Raw genomic sequence first — 18,110 nt, forward strand, 5'->3', positions numbered from 1 at the left:
AGAAATATGTGAACCCCGTACATGCTGCTCAATGTTCCTGTAAATGTACAGATACAGCGAAAGTGTCTATTAATTTAAAAAAACAAACACGAATGTCATCTTTTCACGGGAGCAGCTTTCAATAACGTCCATAAAATCCCCACAACCATGATCTTATTTTATCCGCACCGCAGCCACGCACAAGGAACTGCGCTTTTTTTGGCTGTCCCTGTCCTCTGATGGAACAGAGACTCCAAATCTTCTCACTGGGACTTTCAGCTCCAAATCCAGTGCTTTCCCCCGAAATCCGAATCTGATGACTCACGAACTGCAACACGGTGTTTATGGGGCAATTCGTGTCTCACGCTCTCTGATCCTAAAATGCTCAGGGTGTGGGGTGAGGGTGGAAGAAACGGAGGGTCCGAGTCTTTGGTCGGACGTTGTTAACGCGCGAGGGGACAGGGACGCTGACCCGGGGAAAACGGAGGCGTGTCTACCCGCAGACACACGTGGGTTTGAATTTTGGTCCTGAATCCCCATCCCCAAGAGCCTGCGCGAGACGATCACACCCCAGCGAAGCGCGGGGATCCTTCAGGACGGCGACGGGGAACCCGGTGGGCGCAGCAGCGGCGGCGTGGCCCGCGCCCGGGGAAGGCCGGCTCCCGGGGTCGGTTCCTACCCACGGCGTCGGACGCCCTGAATCCCTCGGGCTCCCTCGGGCTCCCGCGGCCCGTCCGCTCCGTTTGTCCAGCATCAACGCAACATCCTAGCGGCGTGTCGGACCCCTGCCCCCGCACCCCGGGCTCGGACGGAGCAGGCGCTCCCCGCGCCCCCCGCAGACGTACCGCACAGCTGGATGAGATGCTTCATGTCCTGCCACACGACCAGGTGCTCTAGAACCGCGTCCAGGTCGTCCGCGGCGTCGCCGTCGCGCCGCGGCCAGGACTTGGTGATCAGGGCCGACAGCAGAGTGCCGAACTTCCACAGGTCGTGCTTGGAGATCTTCTCGAGAACGCTGGTCTGAGACTGCGGGACGAACGGACACGGCGGAGGGTGACTGGTTTGCTCTGGGCTGACGGGACAGTTGTCACCGCGCCACCCGCCGGAAGCCTTCCGCAGAGCAGGAATTTGTTCACGCCGTCCGCCACCTCCGGGAAGACAGGGAAGGAGGCGGCCCCCCTCGGACGCCACCCGCGCCCCCGGGCTGGAAGCCCTCGCTGAGGCAGGAACCGGGGGACGTCACCCGCTGACGGAAGGCTGCCCGGGGAAGCCGCCGCGAGCTAAGCACGCGCTCGCCGTGACGGACGACGGCGTCCTCCTGAGACGAGGAGCCAGGGGAGGACGCCCGCACCGCGGCTGCGCATCAGCCCGACGAGCGCGAGCAAGATGCAGAGCAGCCGGGTCGGGAGGGAAGGGGCGCAGCTACCTCAGCAGCCCTGACGGGATCTTGTGGCGGGAAAAAGCCCCGAGCGCTGGTGCGTGCACGCACTTTACGCACGCGCGCGCGCACGCGCGCACACAGACAGGCGGAGGCTGTTTCCAGGAGGCCCCGCAGGGCGGAATCTCTTCCCGCCTCGCAGACCAGACCGTGAGTGAGTTGACAGAATCTTTTCAGCTTCGTCCGCTTTTCCTCCGTAAACGTGCGGTGGGCCGGCGGCGGGTTCCCCCGCACGCCGCTGGCGCTCACACAGGCTGGCGGCAGCGACCGGCGCACACGCCCGGGGGGCGCGCGGGGTGGCGCCCCCAAGCTCCCCCGCGGGCGGCTGGACGCTGCGCGGCGTCTCGGGGGGCCGCGCCCCAGGCCGGCAGGCGGATGCCCGGGGCTCGGCGAGTGGGAAGCCGCGCGCGGTCACGGTCGCCGAGCCGGCGGGGCTGGTCACCTGGCAGGCCGAGCTCACGGCCTCGACGACGCACTTCTCGAAGCATCGGGACACGGGGTCTTCCCGCTCCGTGGCGTCCCAGTGGGGGCTGCAGAAGGCGGAGATCTGCACCAGCGGCTTCTCCTGCAACCACAGCGAGCGCGTCGGGGGGGCCGCCCTCGAGCCTCGGGGACCGGGCGCTCTTCTCCGCTCTCCGCGCCCGGCGGCGTGCCCGGGAGTCCGGCCCCGCCCACGGCCCCGCCCACACCGTGGAGCGCGCGGAACAGCTAGGCCAGGAGAACAAGTGACTTCCCCCAAAGCGTCATTTCAGAGTTACGTACAACGTCCCTTGTCATGAAGAAACACACCCTCACTTCCCTAGGGTCACAAGCTTTAACTAAAACGAAGCACACTTCTGTCTCCCTGTTTGTCACCGGGTTTAGGAAGGCTTCGGTCACGGACAGGCCACTTGGAGCTACTGCGTATGGGGGGGCTTTACTCCCCATACTGTGGGGTTTCCCGGTGGTACGAAGCCCTCCCCTTCTTCTCTGCGGGGATGTCATCTTTGGTCAAACTAGTAAGGCTGGATCAGAAAGCAAGGTCCTCCTGGCCCCGTGCCCTGCGCCCACCAGGCCTACCCGGTCAAAGGCCACGTGTTATCTGTAGGTTGTTGTGAACGGTCTGGCTTCAACACACCCCATGCAAAGAACAACCCGACGTCGGGTACCTGTTTGATTCTCCCTTCCAAGTCCCCCATCAAGGACTCCTTCCAGTCGTACTCCACGGGGAAGTTGATTTCCACCATCCGTCTCCAGACCTGCAAAGCACACGTGTCAGTGACAACCATCGTGACAACTAAGTACCGTGGTGAATTCTATGAAAAAGGAAAGACTTTTATCGCAATTCCAGGAGCAGTGGCCACCTGCGACTTGACTCTGTCCCTGTCCCTGGTTAGCTGTGTCAGTGGCAAGTCAGAGCCACCCTAGACTTTTAATAGTTGTTTTTGTTTTTTTCCAAAGATTTTATTTATTTGTCAGAGAGAGAGAGAGAAAGAGTGAGCACAGGTAGACAGAGTGGCAGGCAGAGGCAGAAGCAGGCTCCCTGCCGAGCAAGGAGCCCGACACGGGACTCAATCCCAGGACGCTGGGATCATGACCCGAGTCGAAGGCAGCTGCTCAACCAACTGAGCCACCCAGGTGTCCCCACCCTAGACTTTTAAAAGGAAGGCCCCGACAGGATCAGACCACCAGGATGGTCCTTCCACAGTGTAACTGGTTTTTATTCTGAAAGTATTTCTCTCGCTTGCCTTATTTCAAAAACCTTCAGACATACAAAAAAAAGTCGCAAGAATGGCCCAATGACACCCATATTTCTTCAACTGGATTCCCCAGGTGCTAATATTCAACAGCTGCTTTCTGTCTTCCATGCTCTCTCTATAAGAACTTTCTCTGCAGAACCCCTGGAAGAGAAGTCACAGGTACCACGCCATGTGGCCCTGAAGTACTTGGGCAGGAATCTGCAAACACGGTGGCCCTTCTCCACAGTCATGATGCACATGTCACACTCAGGGCACATCATGTTGGCGGGACCCAGTCTGTGGGAGGTGCTGTCCACATTCTGCTATCCTGTAGATTGTCTCTCAACCTGCTCTGACTCATAATTCTCCCAGGAGATCCAGATTTGATTTTTTTTTTTTTTTTTTTTTTTTGCGGGAACACTATGGAGTCGAGCCACGTTGAAAATGTATTTTTGTAGGTCAGGCAGGGTTGAGAGTCTGCACCTTCCCACGGCTCGCCTGAGACCTCGGGACTGCAGTTGCATCAGAGACTTGCACAAGGAGGTCACAAGACCCCTGTCCTGTCAGGGCTGACAGGCAGGTCTGCCGGATTTCTCCATGAAGTGCTTTTCTGCTTTGCATTAAATGGTCCTCTGTTGCAGGCTACTCTGGATATCCTGTTCCTTCATACTCCTATGCAACGAGTTCAACACCCATGGATGGATTTGGCCTGAGTCTATTACTCCTGCCAAGTTACAGGATAAAGGGTGTTTTGCGTCTTCTTTTGTTTTTTTAAGCAGGCTCCATTCCCAGTGTGGGGCTTAAATTCACAACCCTGAGATAGAGTCACTTGCTGTAAGACTGAGCCAGCCAGCTGCATTCTTCATGGAAAAAAAAAATGGACAGCCGGTTAAGAACCTGGCCCTTGATTCTGGCTCAGGTCATGATCTCAGGGTCATGAGATCCAGGTCCAAGTCAGGCTCCACACTGGACGTGGAGCCTGCTTAAAAAACAAAAACCAAAAAACAAACAAAAAAAACCCTGTCTCCCCCCCCCCCGCCTTTTTTCTGTAAATAAGTATCAGTGACTTGTAATCCAGTCTGGGTGTTACTCATTTGGATGATGAAATTGTGCTAGATTTGGCTAATTGTCCCTTCAGACTAGCTTCTGTGTCCTTTTTTAAAAAATGTGGAATGACTTTCAATTTATAGAAATCCTGCAAAGATAAGACAGAGTTAACATGTATGCTCAACCCAGATTCCCCTAATATTCATGACTTCCTTGGCCTCGGTAAGGCTATCAAAGCTAGGAAACAGGCATCGCTAGAGCGACATGAACTACAGATGCAGCCCTTCCCCATACCAGGGTCTACTCCAGGATGCCAGGCGCCATTAGTCCCATTCCCACCACTTGTCTCAGGCTGGCGCTGCACTCTTCATGCCACCTCTGGAACCTGCTTGTCCTTCCAGAAGCACAAATCTCTTCGTGGGGATGGTATTTAGCAGCTATGCTTGGGGCTCCCATTGTGCTCCTGGGCCTGGCCGTCCTGATTTCTAGGCCTTTCAGTGGAGAGAGCTAGGAGCCACTACAGCTTTTTGGGTCATGAATTCATACCAACGCTGGTGGCTCCTGGTCCTCTGCTGCATCTCCCTTCTCCACGGTGAGAAAGGACTCCAGCTCCCAACAGTGTCAACCCCTATGCTGTTCGCTCAGTTTTAACAGGACACAGATTGCTCCAGAAGTGCTACGTGTGTTCTGCCACCAACCGTGAAGTTTCTAAATAAAGTTCGAAACTCCTGTGTATTTTCTTCCCTTTGACCTCAGCCTTGTTTCCTCTGAGAGAGAGTGCTAGAAGTTCGGTGCTCTGAGTATTTGGATTCATGATCTTTTCCCCTCCCGGTGGAGAAGTAGCAAGTCTGAGGTACAGCGAGGGTCATCAGCCCTGCTCATGTATGGTCTCAGCTGTGTGATTTTATGACCACCCTGTTAAAGTGTCCCTGGAAGGCAACTTCCTGTCAAAACCTGGTGAAATGAGCCGTCTGGTTGCCTTGCTCATCTCCCTTTCCACAGCTGTGTCCTAGCGCTAGCTGACAGTGTTGAAGAACAGAGCTGGGTTTGCCCCATCTCCCCAAACCATGGTTGCCTCCTCCGTAAGGGGTGCGGCACCAGCCTCAGAGGGGATGCTCAATGACATTCTAATTAACATTATTTCACCATTATTACCGCATTTAGCTGAAAATCATCCTCTCACATCAATGGACCAAAGGCCATCCTGAAGTCATTCTTAATGTTTCGGGGATTATACCATTTGAAATCTTGAAACATTTAATAACTTAGCAATTATAACTCAACAATTCAATCATTTTGTTTTGGTGGGATTTAAGTCTTAAGATGCCTGGCATTTCACAGAGCAATTACAGAAGGCTTTTCTGATGCTTAAGAATCACAAGCTGAAATCTGCAACTTTTGGGGGGCATTTTATTTTGTCCATATTCTAGTCTATTTTGTGTGAGGGACCAACATGTACAGTCACCTTCTATCTTGATGGGCACTGACATAGAGGCTAGGTCTGATTAGGAGGCTAAGAAGAATCTGGAAATGAGCCGTGAGCCACAGACACTGGTTGCATCACACCAGGCAGACAGGGGAAGGAAAACCGATCGCTCCAGGATGGGAGTACAGAACTGGATGCTGGCATACACGCTGCTGGCTTGCTGGCCACCAGCCAGGAAAACCTGCAGCCTCTAAGGATTATAAGCTTTCGTGGCCAAGATTTTCCTTTCAGGCATTTTCCTCAGTGGCCATCACCTCTCTAGTTTTGGGGGGGAATAAGAAAGAAACGGACAGGATGTGTAGACAGCCCTGCAGGACCTAACCCAGTCACGTAAAGCCAGAGGCGTCACACGGTACATTGATGGGATTGCCCAAAATCTCGCGTCAAGCATGGAGATCATTTTAAGTGGGTTCTTCTCAACACCATGGAAGGTCAAGTGGTAGACCCTTCATAACTTGTTGGAAGTAGGAAGAAGACATTAAGGCATTAGGATAAAAAACAGAGGAAGTAAGGCACCCCCAGCCTTCAGCACGTCCTTTTCTTACCCCTCCATCTCAGAGCAACGCATCCACTCCTGCTTGGGTGACCCCTCCATGGGCCAGACCCCCCAGTGCCCTTGTCCTCCCCCACCTCATCCAGCCTCGTTCTGGAACCCTTCTAGCCTTTCTGAGGCTGATTTCCCTCTTCTTTGACTTCAGAAACCCTTCTGCCCAATCGCCTCTTCAAGTACCTGTTGTCTCCACTGTTTCCTGACATTTCCAGCCATAACTACCTCCCACCTTCCTTGCTCAAATAGAGCCCAAAAGCCCCGTGTCACCGCACTTCCCACGAGGCCTGTCACAGGGGGCCTGCAGGTGGTATGACCAGCACTGGGCTCTCCAATCCTGAGGATGGAGCACCAGCCCAGGGCCAGCACATCGCATCCCTGTTCAGAACCCTTTGGGCAGCGTCTCAGCCCAGCAGGGCTTACCTTGATTTCCTCCTGGTATCTGAACGTGACAGCTGATATGTAGGCTTGCCTAAAGATGCTCTCCCGAAAAATGTCCCGAAGCCAAGCTCTCGTCCCAGTGACTGTCCCCTGGAATACTGTTTGCACGGAAATCTTCCCAGCTTCTTTTCTCGGCCCTTTGGCTGAATCCTGCTGCAGCAGGGGATAGAAGGTATGTAATGGTCCCCGAGCTGTGACTCAGGCTACTCTGGAGACAACACTTTCCCTTCCCAGTCCACAGCAGGCCCTAGAGAACAGCAACCTCTGAGTCACAGGAGTGCCTTCGGGACACCTGCCTCGCCAGGGGCTACATTCAAGGTGCTTCAATTTTCCTGGACTCTGGATTCACTCTGAGAGCTGACAACTCAGGCAAAGTGGGGGAGGGGTGGGAAGGACAAGCATGCCGCCATGAACCACCCTAGCAGAGGGGACCCGGCCTTACCAATGAGCAGATCGTGCCAGCCCAGGCCACGCCGGTACACGTTCTCCAGACTGGCTGGCCAAGGGCGCACCCCAAATGCAGAGCCACCAGCAGCTCAGAGACACGCTTCCCCCGGGGCACCATGCAAACCCCTGATCCTTGGCCACAGAAAGAGCCCAAGGTGGGATAGAGGTAAACCCAAATCCAAGTTCACCTCCCATGAGGCCTCCCCTAGTCCCTCTCTCCCTCGGGAAAATCCGAGTTCGTGGGGTCGCAGGCTCTGGCTTGTCCCCCCACCACAGCAGGAGCACAGCCATATGAATACAGGCGTTGGAACCCCCACCTCTGCAGTGGCTGCTCCCTGAGGTCCTGGAAGGGTCTCCCCAGCTCTGTGCTAGCCTGTGTTCCTCAGCGGAGTTCCACAAGTTAGAAGTGTCAGGACCCACAACGGGACTTGCTGCTACTCCTCCCTGCGGGATGCTCCCTGAGAACCACTGTGTGCCCTCCCTCCCAGCTGGTGGCCAAGCAGATGCGGTTCCCGCCACAGGAGCTGATGCTGCGGGGGAGAGGGCAACAATCCACAGACAGACAGACAGGCAGGCAGACATCTGGGTGTTAACCATGGTGGGTGCCAAGTAGGGAAAGTACAAGGTATTCTCAAGACATATGAAAGGGAAGATACCCAGCCTGGGGCAGTAAGGGGCTCCGTCCCTAAAAATGAGGAGGGTGCCAGGTGTGTGGGACGGTGGGTAGAGGTGTGCCTGGCCAGCACGCCGGATCACTGGATGGCAAGAGGTGGCAACGGTTCTCAGCTGAAATTTGGACATCTCAGCCCTTGTTTAAAATCCCCGAACGGTGCAGCACCTTCTAGAATAATCCAGAAGCTTCAGCATGGCATGCCTTCCCTGCGATCTGGCCTTACCTGGACCTGGCTCCTTTCCTGCCATAGTCCATTCCTTGCAGGCCCTGGGGAACAGCAACTTTCCTCCTCCCTGACCCCATGAGGGCTGTTTCCTCTTCATGGGAATGCAGGTCCTGCCCCTGGTGCCCAGGGCACCTTATCGACCCTCTAGCTTACTGTCTGTCCCTTGTGGTGCACTTATGTGTTCACTGGGTGGCCCCCCAGAGACCTCTCTGGGAGGCGGGCGTTTGTCTCTCCCATCCCCCTGTCCTCTTCGCCGGGCCAGGCAGAGACGGGCAATTAAGTGAACAGCCCAAGCCTGAGAATCTAGGCTGGAAGGCTCACATGTGTGCTCCTTGCTTTTCTCACTCCGGTGTCCTGCCAATCCAGTGAACCCTCTGTGTCAGGACCCATCCGGAAGCTGGTTGAAAACACATCACTTTTGTTGAGTGCTAGTTTTGTAAAACTTTTTGTTTTTATGGCATGGATAGAGTATCTTTACCATGATGTAGATTACACTGGTCTGGGATTCTGACCCACATTTAAGACTTTTTTTCTGCAGGAAAATAGACCCTAGAAAACTAACAAACTTCCTAAACACAGTTTATTTGGAATTAGGCACCCACCTGTGATGGTTTAAATGGCACCTGATTCATAAAAAGCAATCATCTTATCAATAATAGTTATTTTTAAATGTGTCTTTGGTATCTTAAAGAAGAAAGAGTGAAAGGAAAAAGGTTAAAACATACATTGAATTCTTCTCCATCATTAACGTCACAGTTCTGAATCATAATACAATAGACCAAAAGTTGATTAGTCTAAATATAAAATCTCCTATCATTTTCAAATTGAAGCCCTTAAACTCAAGCATGCAGAGTCCAGAACAAGAAGCAAATGCTGTCGTGAGTGGCAACGGGCGTGAGTTTCAGAGACATGGTGTCGGGTGAAGCAAGCAGACACAAAACACAGAAAGTTCAACGACAGCCAAAACTCAGGTTTGGTGGTAGGAGACAGAAGGTGGTTCCCTCTGGGAGGTGTGTGGAGGGAGTAGAGGGAGAGGGCACAGGGCGCTGGGGTCTCCCTACAGCTTGATTCGGGAAGCAGCACAAGGGAGGCTGTGTGCAAGGCCCTGAGGTGTGTACTTAGGACATGTGGAGCCGGCTGCTGTACTTAAGGAACAGTGTGCAGGAAATGAGTTCACATGGGAACGACCATGCATGGATACGCACTTTGGGCACATATTTTGGATACCTTGCCTGACTTCCCAGCCAGCTGCACTGTTCTTCCGTTAACCCATTCATCTGATGTTCTGTACGTTGACCCCTGCACTGCCTCTCCACCTCCAACTGAAGCCCTAGGAGGGCAGGGGCGCAGACTTACTCACCAAAACATCCCCAGTGTATGGAACAGAACCCAGCATGGGGAAGATGCCCAACAAATATCTGAGGAGGGGATCAGCCATTCTGTGTCCCTCTAGCAATCCTAGAAACCAGCCAATCCCTGTTCTGTAGTGAGGCCACTTGGAATTCCATACTTATCGTGGGTGCGACACGGTGTGTGCGTTCCACTTACCACTAGAGGCTTAAGTGAAATAATTCTGCAAACAATCTCAGCAGATAAGGCAGGCAGCTCATAAAACTTTTGGTCTTTTGTTATTCTGCAGACAGTTTCATGAAGTTTCAGGCACACAGTCAAGTAGGACTGTATCAAGGGCTCCTCAAGAATCCTACCCCGCAAAGAGTCAAGAGAGATCATTGAAGTAATTTAGGAGAAGTGAGAAAACAGTACCCATTTTCCCTGACGAGATCCTTCCCTTCAAAATACCTACGAGGAGGGCATGGTTCTGATCCCATGTAGGTTAACACTGGGAATATTTCAACAGATCCTGAACTTATGACCAAGATTAAAAAAGGAAACAAAGTCCTTTTGGTTTGCCTCCAAAGTCTGAACTCTTTAGACAAAAGCAAGTGAAACTATTTCCAAGTGTAGTCCCTTATTTGAAAGAAAAAAACGCTAGGGGTGTATATTACTGAAGATCAGGATACTAGATAAACTCGAAAAAATTTCAGAAAGATCCAGGGAGGGAGGCAGGGAGATAGGGCTAGGGAAAAGTGCTAGAATGGGCACTGTGCGTGGAGACCACATCTCACGTTCCCTGGCTGGCACAGGGCCCGAGCTGATGGGACCTGACTGGAGCATGGTGTGGCAGGTGGCAGGAGAAAGGCACCGTGGGGGTGCTTCTGTGGGACCCAGGGGAGACCTTGAAGCCACGGGGCTTGACAATATCAGAGATCTGACACCCCCACCATCCTGAACACCCTAAGAATTCAGGTGAAGTGATATGGAAAGAGCTCCGAGAATCTCAGGAAACACCTATCAGCACGTGTGGGTTTCTACTGTTCTGCATTCCGCTGTATAGTGTGTCCCTTCGGGGTGTCAGAGGTCATACAAGTCTGTAGGAGCAAATGATTTCAGATAACCATGTAAAGCTAAGTTTGATTTTTACGTTCAACCGGCCTGACTTGCAAAAAACACACAAAGACCAACATTGAAGAAATCCAGAACACGAGCGTGAATATGTAATGTGGTGATCATCAAAAAAATAAATGGAAGCAAATGTGTAGGGAAAAAAAGACCAGATGGAAATAAACCAAAATCTTAGCGCTGATATTGATTATTTTCCCTTAAGACAAAACCAAACCAAACCAAACCAGGATATTAATAGCTTAAAAACAAGGTTGGATATGCACTGAGGGCCTTCTGATTTCAACAGTAAATATGGGACACGGCGGTCAGTTCGGGGGAGAGGGGGAGGTAACCTCATGCAAGACAGAGGCTGCATTTCACTTTTCTACTTACTTGTCTTGAAAAATATCCAGGAGGTACAGCAGCATTTGAAAAATTTCCTCAATGTTCTGGGGCAGTGAAGAGAAAAGATAGGAAAGAGTTAATCATGATGCCACCATCTTCCTGAAAACAGAACTGAAAAAAACAAAACCAACCTAAATAAGGCAAATATAAGTTCTTTTTTCTCTACATGGATAGAAATGTGCCCAATGGGTTTTTTTTCTACATGGGTAGAGATGTACTCAATGGGTTCTTTTCTTTCTACAAATGAGTTTTAAGATGCTCAAGAACCAAGCTTACATCTTTCACAGATAAAATTCAGGATTTAAGATTATACTGTTTTCTGCACTACACAAAAATGGGAAAGGAGAGAGCAGCTGTGTGGACCCCAACACACACACATACACAGCCTGACCACTCCAGGGCCCCCCCTCCCGGCCCCGCCCCAGAGTAATAGCAAGCAGAGCAGCCCTGCAGCCTAAGAAACAGCAGCCCCACCACGTCTCTGGCTTCAAAGTGCTTCACCCTGCCAGGATTTCAGAAAAAAGGAATCACGGGTCCTGAATGTCTAGTTTGATCTGCTTTTGCTAATAAGCAAGGACTTGAGAGCCTGTTCTGGACAACAGACAAAAGACAACAGACCTCCCGATTTGTGCTGAAGACTTGTCTAAGCCCTTGAAGCTGGTACCAAGTCCCTAGAAGGCAGTCCAGGATGCGAGCAGGGGAGCGACTCAGATATTCCATGAAGTTCTTCATATAGTAGACTGAATTGCTCAGAGGCAGCAGACTGAACCAGGACCGGAACAGACACACATCTACGTCCAGCAGATGGCTCGACTCTCCCATAAGGTCAATCAGCGGTACCCTGGATAAGGGACAATGGGAACAGAAGGGCAGCCTTAGGGATCAGCACACACAGATGGAGTGAAGGTAAGTACAGTCATGTTAGAAGAGGCCCATAAAGTTCAAACTTTAAAAATAACTGAATCAAATAAAAAGCAAACAATAACATATTAAGAATTCACCAAAGCGGATGAACCTTGAGGACGGGACGCTGAGTGAAGCCCGCCAGTAGCAAGGACGGACACGCTGACTCTGCTTCCGCGAGATCCCCAGCTTGCACAAATTCAAGGAAGCAGCCAGTAGGATGGTCCTTACCCAAGGGTGGGGGAGTCGGGGAAACAGAGATGTTGCTTAATGCGGACAGAGTTTCAACTTGAAAAACCTCTGGGACGGAAGGTGGCTACCCAGCCATGCGAGTGGGCGAGATCCCACTGAAGTCCACACAGAAACCGATCAGGAGGGCAAGTTAGAGGATGTGTGTATTTTACCACAGCAAAAAACTACAGAAAGATATAAGCACTTTTTCCAGCTTCGCTGAGATATCACTGACATCTAACATCGTAAAGTGACATAATGCGTACAATGTGTTTACTTGATACACTTCCCTGAGGATTATCTACCACTAATGCCACGTCACGTGACAGGACTCCTCTCATGCTAACAACATGAAAGCTCTCCTCTCTCTGCAACCTGGGAGTCTATCATACAGTATCACTACCGATAGTCACCACACTGTGCCTTGGGGTCCCAGAACTTCCTCATCTTCTAGCTGGAAATTTGTACAATGACCAACATCTCCCGATTTCCCCCAGCAGTTTCTGCCCTACTCTGTTTCTAGGAATTTGACTTTTTTTGATTCCATGCAAATGCTATTGTGCATATCATATTCCCGTGTGTGTGCATGTGTGCAAGTGTATGTGTGCGGGTCTCACATCTCTGTTACCCATTCATCGGTCAACAGGCACTTGGTGGTTTCCGTGTCTTGGCTATTATGAAGAATGCTGCAGTGACCATGGGGTTGCACGTACGCCTTTGAGATGCCAATTCCATTTCCTTGGGATACATGCCCACAGGAGGGACCTCTGGTTCAAAAGGGTGTTGCACTGTTAACTTTTTGAGGAATCTCCATACTGTTTTCCATACTGGCTGCAATGATGTATGAACCAAGTGTTTTGATGAGCTACTAAGTGAATGCTTTAGATCGAACAGTCCAAAGGAGCCCAGTGAAGGTCTTTAAATCATACGGATACTGTGACATTGTACTGGAGATCACAGAAGATGACTGCTGGAAAATCAATAAAGCTGGGGCGCCTGGGTGGCTCAGTGGGTTAAAGCCTCTGCCTTTGGCTCAGGTCATGATCCCGGGTCCTGGGATCGAGCCCCGCATCGGGCTCTCTCTGCTCAGCGGGAAGCCTGCTTCCCTTCCTCTCTCTCTTCCTGCCTCTCTGCGTACTTGTGATCTCTGTCTGTCAAATAAATAAATAAAATCTTTTTTTTTTTTAAAGATTTTATTTATTTATTTGAGAGAGAGGCAGTGAGAGAGAGCATGAGCGAGGAGAAGGTCAGAGGGAGAAACGGACTCCCCATGGAGCTGGGAGCCCGATGCAGGACTCGATCCCGGGACTCCGGGATCATGACCTGAGCCGAAGGCAGTCGTCCAACCAACTGAGCCACCCAGGCGTCCCAATAAATAAAATCTTTAAAAAAAAGAAAAAAATCAATAAAGCAAGGCACACAGAAGTCCCGGGAGTACGAGGACCCCATGGATGAAGGTTCACGGCATAGTAAAGGCCACATATGCCTGAAAGGGACGATCTTTAAGACCAAGGCTGGTGTTTGCCATTCCCCACTGTTAACAACTAAATTTCTTCCAGACGGTTTGTACACCACTGAAGGGTCCTTAAAATGTATGCAATGATATAAGAAATCTTTTTTTTTTCCTTGGTATAAGTAATCTTAACTGGGCTTTGACTTCTAAAGGTTCCAATAATAGTGAAAGAACAATAACTTAATTTACTTTAATTCCTATCAGCCTATGGACAGCAGTGTACTGGGTTGCTGGAGGGGTGGGAGCAGGAGAGACCTGGAATCTTTCTCTGACCCAAGACAATGTGATCGGGCCAGGGGGTGGGGGAGCACTGTGCTCGCCACTGAGTAGAAGTATTCCTCTTTTTCAAATTTTTTATCAAATTTTTATTTCATTTGTGTACTTAGGTTCGATTTGCCATTTTTCATTTGTGGATTGTGCATTCTGTGTCTCCTCTAAGAAAGCTTGGCTCACCTAGATACTGGTACTTCCCTACCCCAAGATTGGCACGTACCATGGGCTGAGCCTTTGACCGGGCAGTCCTGCCATCAGGGATTGAACTCGGGGAAAGAATTGGACAGGGAAGCAACAAAGGTGCTCGTGGAAGCATGCGTGCTTACAAAGTCAGAAATAACCTGCCCAGTCCTTGCTTAAATAAAAATAAATTCTGATGAGTAAGCAGTCATTACAACAACGTAGCCGTGCGTTTACTGACACGAAGTCGCTCACAAAATACTGTGAGGTGAAAAAAAGCCTGTTTGGAAAACAGAATAAAGAGCCAATCATTTGGGGGCACCTGGGTGGCTCAGTGGGTTAAGCCTCTGCCTTCGGCTCAGGTCATGATCTCAGGGTCCTGGGATGGAGCCCCGCATCGGGCTCTCTGCTCAGCAGGGAGCCTGCTTCCTCCTCTCTCTCTCTGCCTCTCTGCCTGCTTGTGATCTCTGTCAAATAAATAAATAAAATCTTTAAAAAAAAATAAAAAAGATCCAATCATTTGTCACTGTTATCGAGCACGTCACATGCCCACAAAGCTGTGTTTGGACAAAATCATAGAAATGTGCATGCCAACGTGTTAGCAACAACGATTATCTCTGGGAATTCAGGCTTGGCTTTTTGTTTTTTTTTTTTTTAATATTCTTTGTTACATTTCTTGTATGTTTAAAGTTTGTTAAAGAAGTTATTTTAAAAGATCGCTAGAAACAGAAACGTGTGCACCCAGGGGGCCGCTGGAGATCCCCGAAGCACGGCTGTGATTCCAAGATTTACAGACGGAAGTGCAGATCTGCAACTTACCAATCTTGCCCTCTTTCCCGAAACTCAGAGAAGGAGATTCCTTCCAGGGCCGCCCAGGTGTCCTCAGGCTGCATCCTGGAGTCCTTTCCTTGGGGTGCAGGCGCCAGGCAGTGGTGCAGGACGGGCAGGGTGAGCACCCAGAGGTCCACTCTCTCCTCCATGCACCGTCGGCACAGGTTGACCAGGAACTCTCGCCAGCTGCGAAGGGAGCGGAGAGCCCGAGGTGAGCTGGGATGGCCAGTGTCCTGCCCCCCGGCGCTGACAGCTCCTCACACAGAGGAGGTAAAGAGCCCCTAGAGTGGCTGAAAAGACGAGGATCCCCAGGGAAAACGTGTTTGCATGAGACACGGGGACGCCCTCGGCATCCTGCGAAGCGTTGGGCCCCGGACAGGCCTTCTGTGCAGACCCACAGCAGACGTCCCTCCGCTTGACAGCTGAGGTTCAGGGGCTATGTGACCTGTGAGCCCAGGCCCTCCGGCGACAGTAGGCCCAGATACGAAGCCACTTTGCCCGCGCAAGGGGAAGCCGGCCGACCACACACGGCACACCGCCTTCCTTCACAAGACAAGAATGCTTGTCGCTTCTCGGAAACCCTCCAAACACTCCCACAAACCTCGTACATTTGCGGCCAGTTCCTCTCCCTTAAAAAAATGTAGTGTTGCACTCAGTGTTTCAAGTTTGTAAAACCAAGAGACAGACGTCCCAATGAGACACTGCTCAGGGAAGGCTGCCTCCTACTGCCCTCCAGTTCTGTTCACACAGCTCCTGAAAACAGCGTAGGTAGGGCCTGAAATCATGGGGTGCTGAGCGGGGCCCCTCCACCCGAATGACGGAGGCTCCTCAGGGCAGGCCGGCGACCGCCGAGGCCCAGGGAGAGCAACCCCCTTGCATCCACGGGCGTGCCTCACTGGGCCCTCACAGTCCATCTTCAAACCCCAACCCCCGCAACCTTGCACACACAGGGTAATATGGGACATTTTCAAGTTTTCGTGCTTGTGGGCACTGCTCCTGGGCTCCCAGAGAAGCAAAAGTTTGACATTTACAAAGGGGAAAATGACTTCAACCACGGGCTCTATTTCTGCCAGGAGCACACACCGTGTGTCTGCTTCATTAAAAATAAATAAATAAAAACCAAAAAGCATTCCAAACAGAAAAATAAGAGAGAAAACAGGGGCGCCTGGGTGGCTCAGTTGTTGAGCGTCTGCCTTTGGCTCGGGCCATGATCACAGGGTCCTGGGATCGAGTCCCACATCGGGCTCCCTGCTTGGCAGGAAGCCTGCTTCTCCCTCTCCTGCTCCCTCTGCTTGTGTTCCCTCTCTCACTGTGTCTTTCTCTGTCAAATAAATAAATAAAATCTTAAAAAAAAAAAAAAAAAAGAAAGAAAAAGAAAACAGGGACGCCTGGGTGGCTCAACTGGGTTAAGCCCCTGCCTTCGGCTCAGGTCATGATCCCAGGGTCCTGGGATCGAGTCCCACATCGGGCTCCTTGCTCGGCAGGAAGCCTGCTTCTCTCACTGCCTCTGCCTGCCTCTCTGCCTGCTTGTGTGTACTCTCTCTCTCTCTCTCTCTCTCTGGCAAATAAATAAAATCTTTAAAAAAAAAAAAAAAGAGAAAACACGTCCTGGTTTCCACAAGATTAAAGTATTACACATACTAAACACATAAGGAAAAGTCTATAACTTTCTGAATGTCCATCTTGAAGATCTGAAACTCCTTCCACAGAGAGCACACATCACCCTGCACCCTGTGTTCCCTCCCTGAAGTGTGTGTGCTCCTCTTCGTGGGTCCCAGTTGGCCGCTTTAACTTGGGCTCAAATAAAATACTTTTCCTGTTTCATTCTTTTTTTAAGATCTCATTTTTATGTGGCATGCCTGGCTGGTTGGGTCAGTGGAGCATGCGACTTTGACCTTAGGATCGTGGGTTGGTGGCCCACATTGGGCATGGAGCCCACTTAAGAAAAAAAAAACTAACAGGCGCCTGGGTGGCTCAGTTTGTTGAACGACTGCCTTCGGCTCAGGTCATGATCCCGGACTTCCAGGATCGAGTCCCGCATCGGGCTCCCAGCTCCTTGGGGAGTCTGCTTCTCCCTCTAACTTTCTCTCTCATGCTCTCTCTCACTCATTCTCTCACAAATAAATAAGTAAAATCTTAAAAAAAAAAAAAAACTAATAAAAAAATCAACTTAAAGATTTTATTTTTGAGTCATCTCTACACCCACGTGGGGCTCCAACTCACAGCTCCGAGATCAAGAGTCGCCCGCTCCACTGGCTAAGCCAGCCAGGTGCCCCACTTCCTTTATTTATTTTTTTTAATTTTATAAAAAAGGGTTTGTTCATTTTGGGTCACCAGGGACAAGGCATGGTACAGCATAAAGCTTCTCAAAAGCAGGCTATTCGACAGAAGAGTAATAAAAGTAAAAACAAAACATATGTTAGGAAGAAGGCCGGCGAGGCCAAGACCGACGCGGCAGGCGAGGGAAACCACGAGCGGCTTTTCTTCCGGCACATCTGCATCCGGCCCGCGACCAACACTCATTTGTAGAATCAGATCACTCTTAGAAACAGCTATAAAATCATTTGACACACACACAATACCTCTGACGTGTTCCAAAGATGAGGCTTAGGTCACTGTCAAGGTCTCCTGGTGAACGCGCGTTGGAGGAAAGAAGACTACAGAGAATCCCCAGGTCATTCTTCGATAAGGGAATGTCAAACTTTTCCACAGCAAAAAGGAGGATCAGGCCCATTCTCAATTTACTCTTCACTGGGCTGTCTTCAAGCAGAGGATCCTTACTTCTTTCCAGAAACGGTGCTGCCTGTTTTTTCAAATACTCCCACAGGTTTCTCTTCACCTGATCCCAGGAGAGAAGACGGAACCATGGACTTGAAGCCAGCAGGGGTGCGAGAGGGGCCCCTTCACGGCCCTCAGTGCCTTGTCAGCTGGGCAAGGGACCAAGGCCCGCAAGAGGCAGAGACAGTTCCATGGAGGGGCCGCCCCACTGCCCTGCCTCCCCAGCTAACCCCGAGCGCCCCCTACTTCCCAGGTCTCTGCCGGGAGACGCCACCAATGGCGCAGTCCAGAAACTCTGCCTGGTGGAGGGGCCCTTCATGCTTGCGGGGCCCAACGCCATCTCAGAAGCGGCCCCAGGCTCCTCTCCACACTGCCAGGGCCATCCCACAAGGCCGGCAGAGGGTGAGAAAGGAAGGCTCCACCTGATCCTTCCACACTGCCAGAGGCCAGGTGGAGGCGGGAGGGCTGAGGGGGTGGGGCCAGGAGAGGAGGTAAGGGGGCTCGGGGGGGCCAGGAGAGGAGGTGGGGGGGGGGGGGGGAAGAAAGAAAACC

At 51.4% G+C, this 18,110-nt stretch overlaps 1 protein-coding gene across 1 annotated transcript in view; it reads right to left on the reverse strand.

The window, feature by feature from the left end:
• The window catches only part of RNF213 (ring finger protein 213), a 101,359-nt gene that overhangs the window by 61,403 nt on the left and 21,846 nt on the right, over positions 1 to 18,110 (reverse strand). The window contains exons 10-19 of the mRNA XM_032870432.1: positions 17,363 to 17,619; positions 14,769 to 14,966; positions 14,460 to 14,467; positions 11,468 to 11,682; positions 10,838 to 10,893; positions 9,551 to 9,704; positions 6,639 to 6,809; positions 2,566 to 2,655; positions 1,860 to 1,982; positions 825 to 1,005 (exon numbers count right to left, since the gene is read on the reverse strand). Coding sequence (XP_032726323.1) covers positions 825 to 1,005; positions 1,860 to 1,982; positions 2,566 to 2,655; positions 6,639 to 6,809; positions 9,551 to 9,704; positions 10,838 to 10,893; positions 11,468 to 11,682; positions 14,460 to 14,467; positions 14,769 to 14,966; positions 17,363 to 17,619 — 1,453 coding nt within the window. The remainder of the gene's footprint in view (positions 1 to 824; positions 1,006 to 1,859; positions 1,983 to 2,565; positions 2,656 to 6,638; positions 6,810 to 9,550; positions 9,705 to 10,837; positions 10,894 to 11,467; positions 11,683 to 14,459; positions 14,468 to 14,768; positions 14,967 to 17,362; positions 17,620 to 18,110) is intronic.

The sequence above is a fragment of the Lontra canadensis genome, unplaced genomic scaffold (assembly GCF_010015895.1).
Source record: "Lontra canadensis isolate GAN:19392208 unplaced genomic scaffold, GSC_riverotter_1.0 scaffold41, whole genome shotgun sequence".
Lineage (NCBI taxonomy): Eukaryota > Metazoa > Chordata > Mammalia > Carnivora > Mustelidae > Lontra > Lontra canadensis.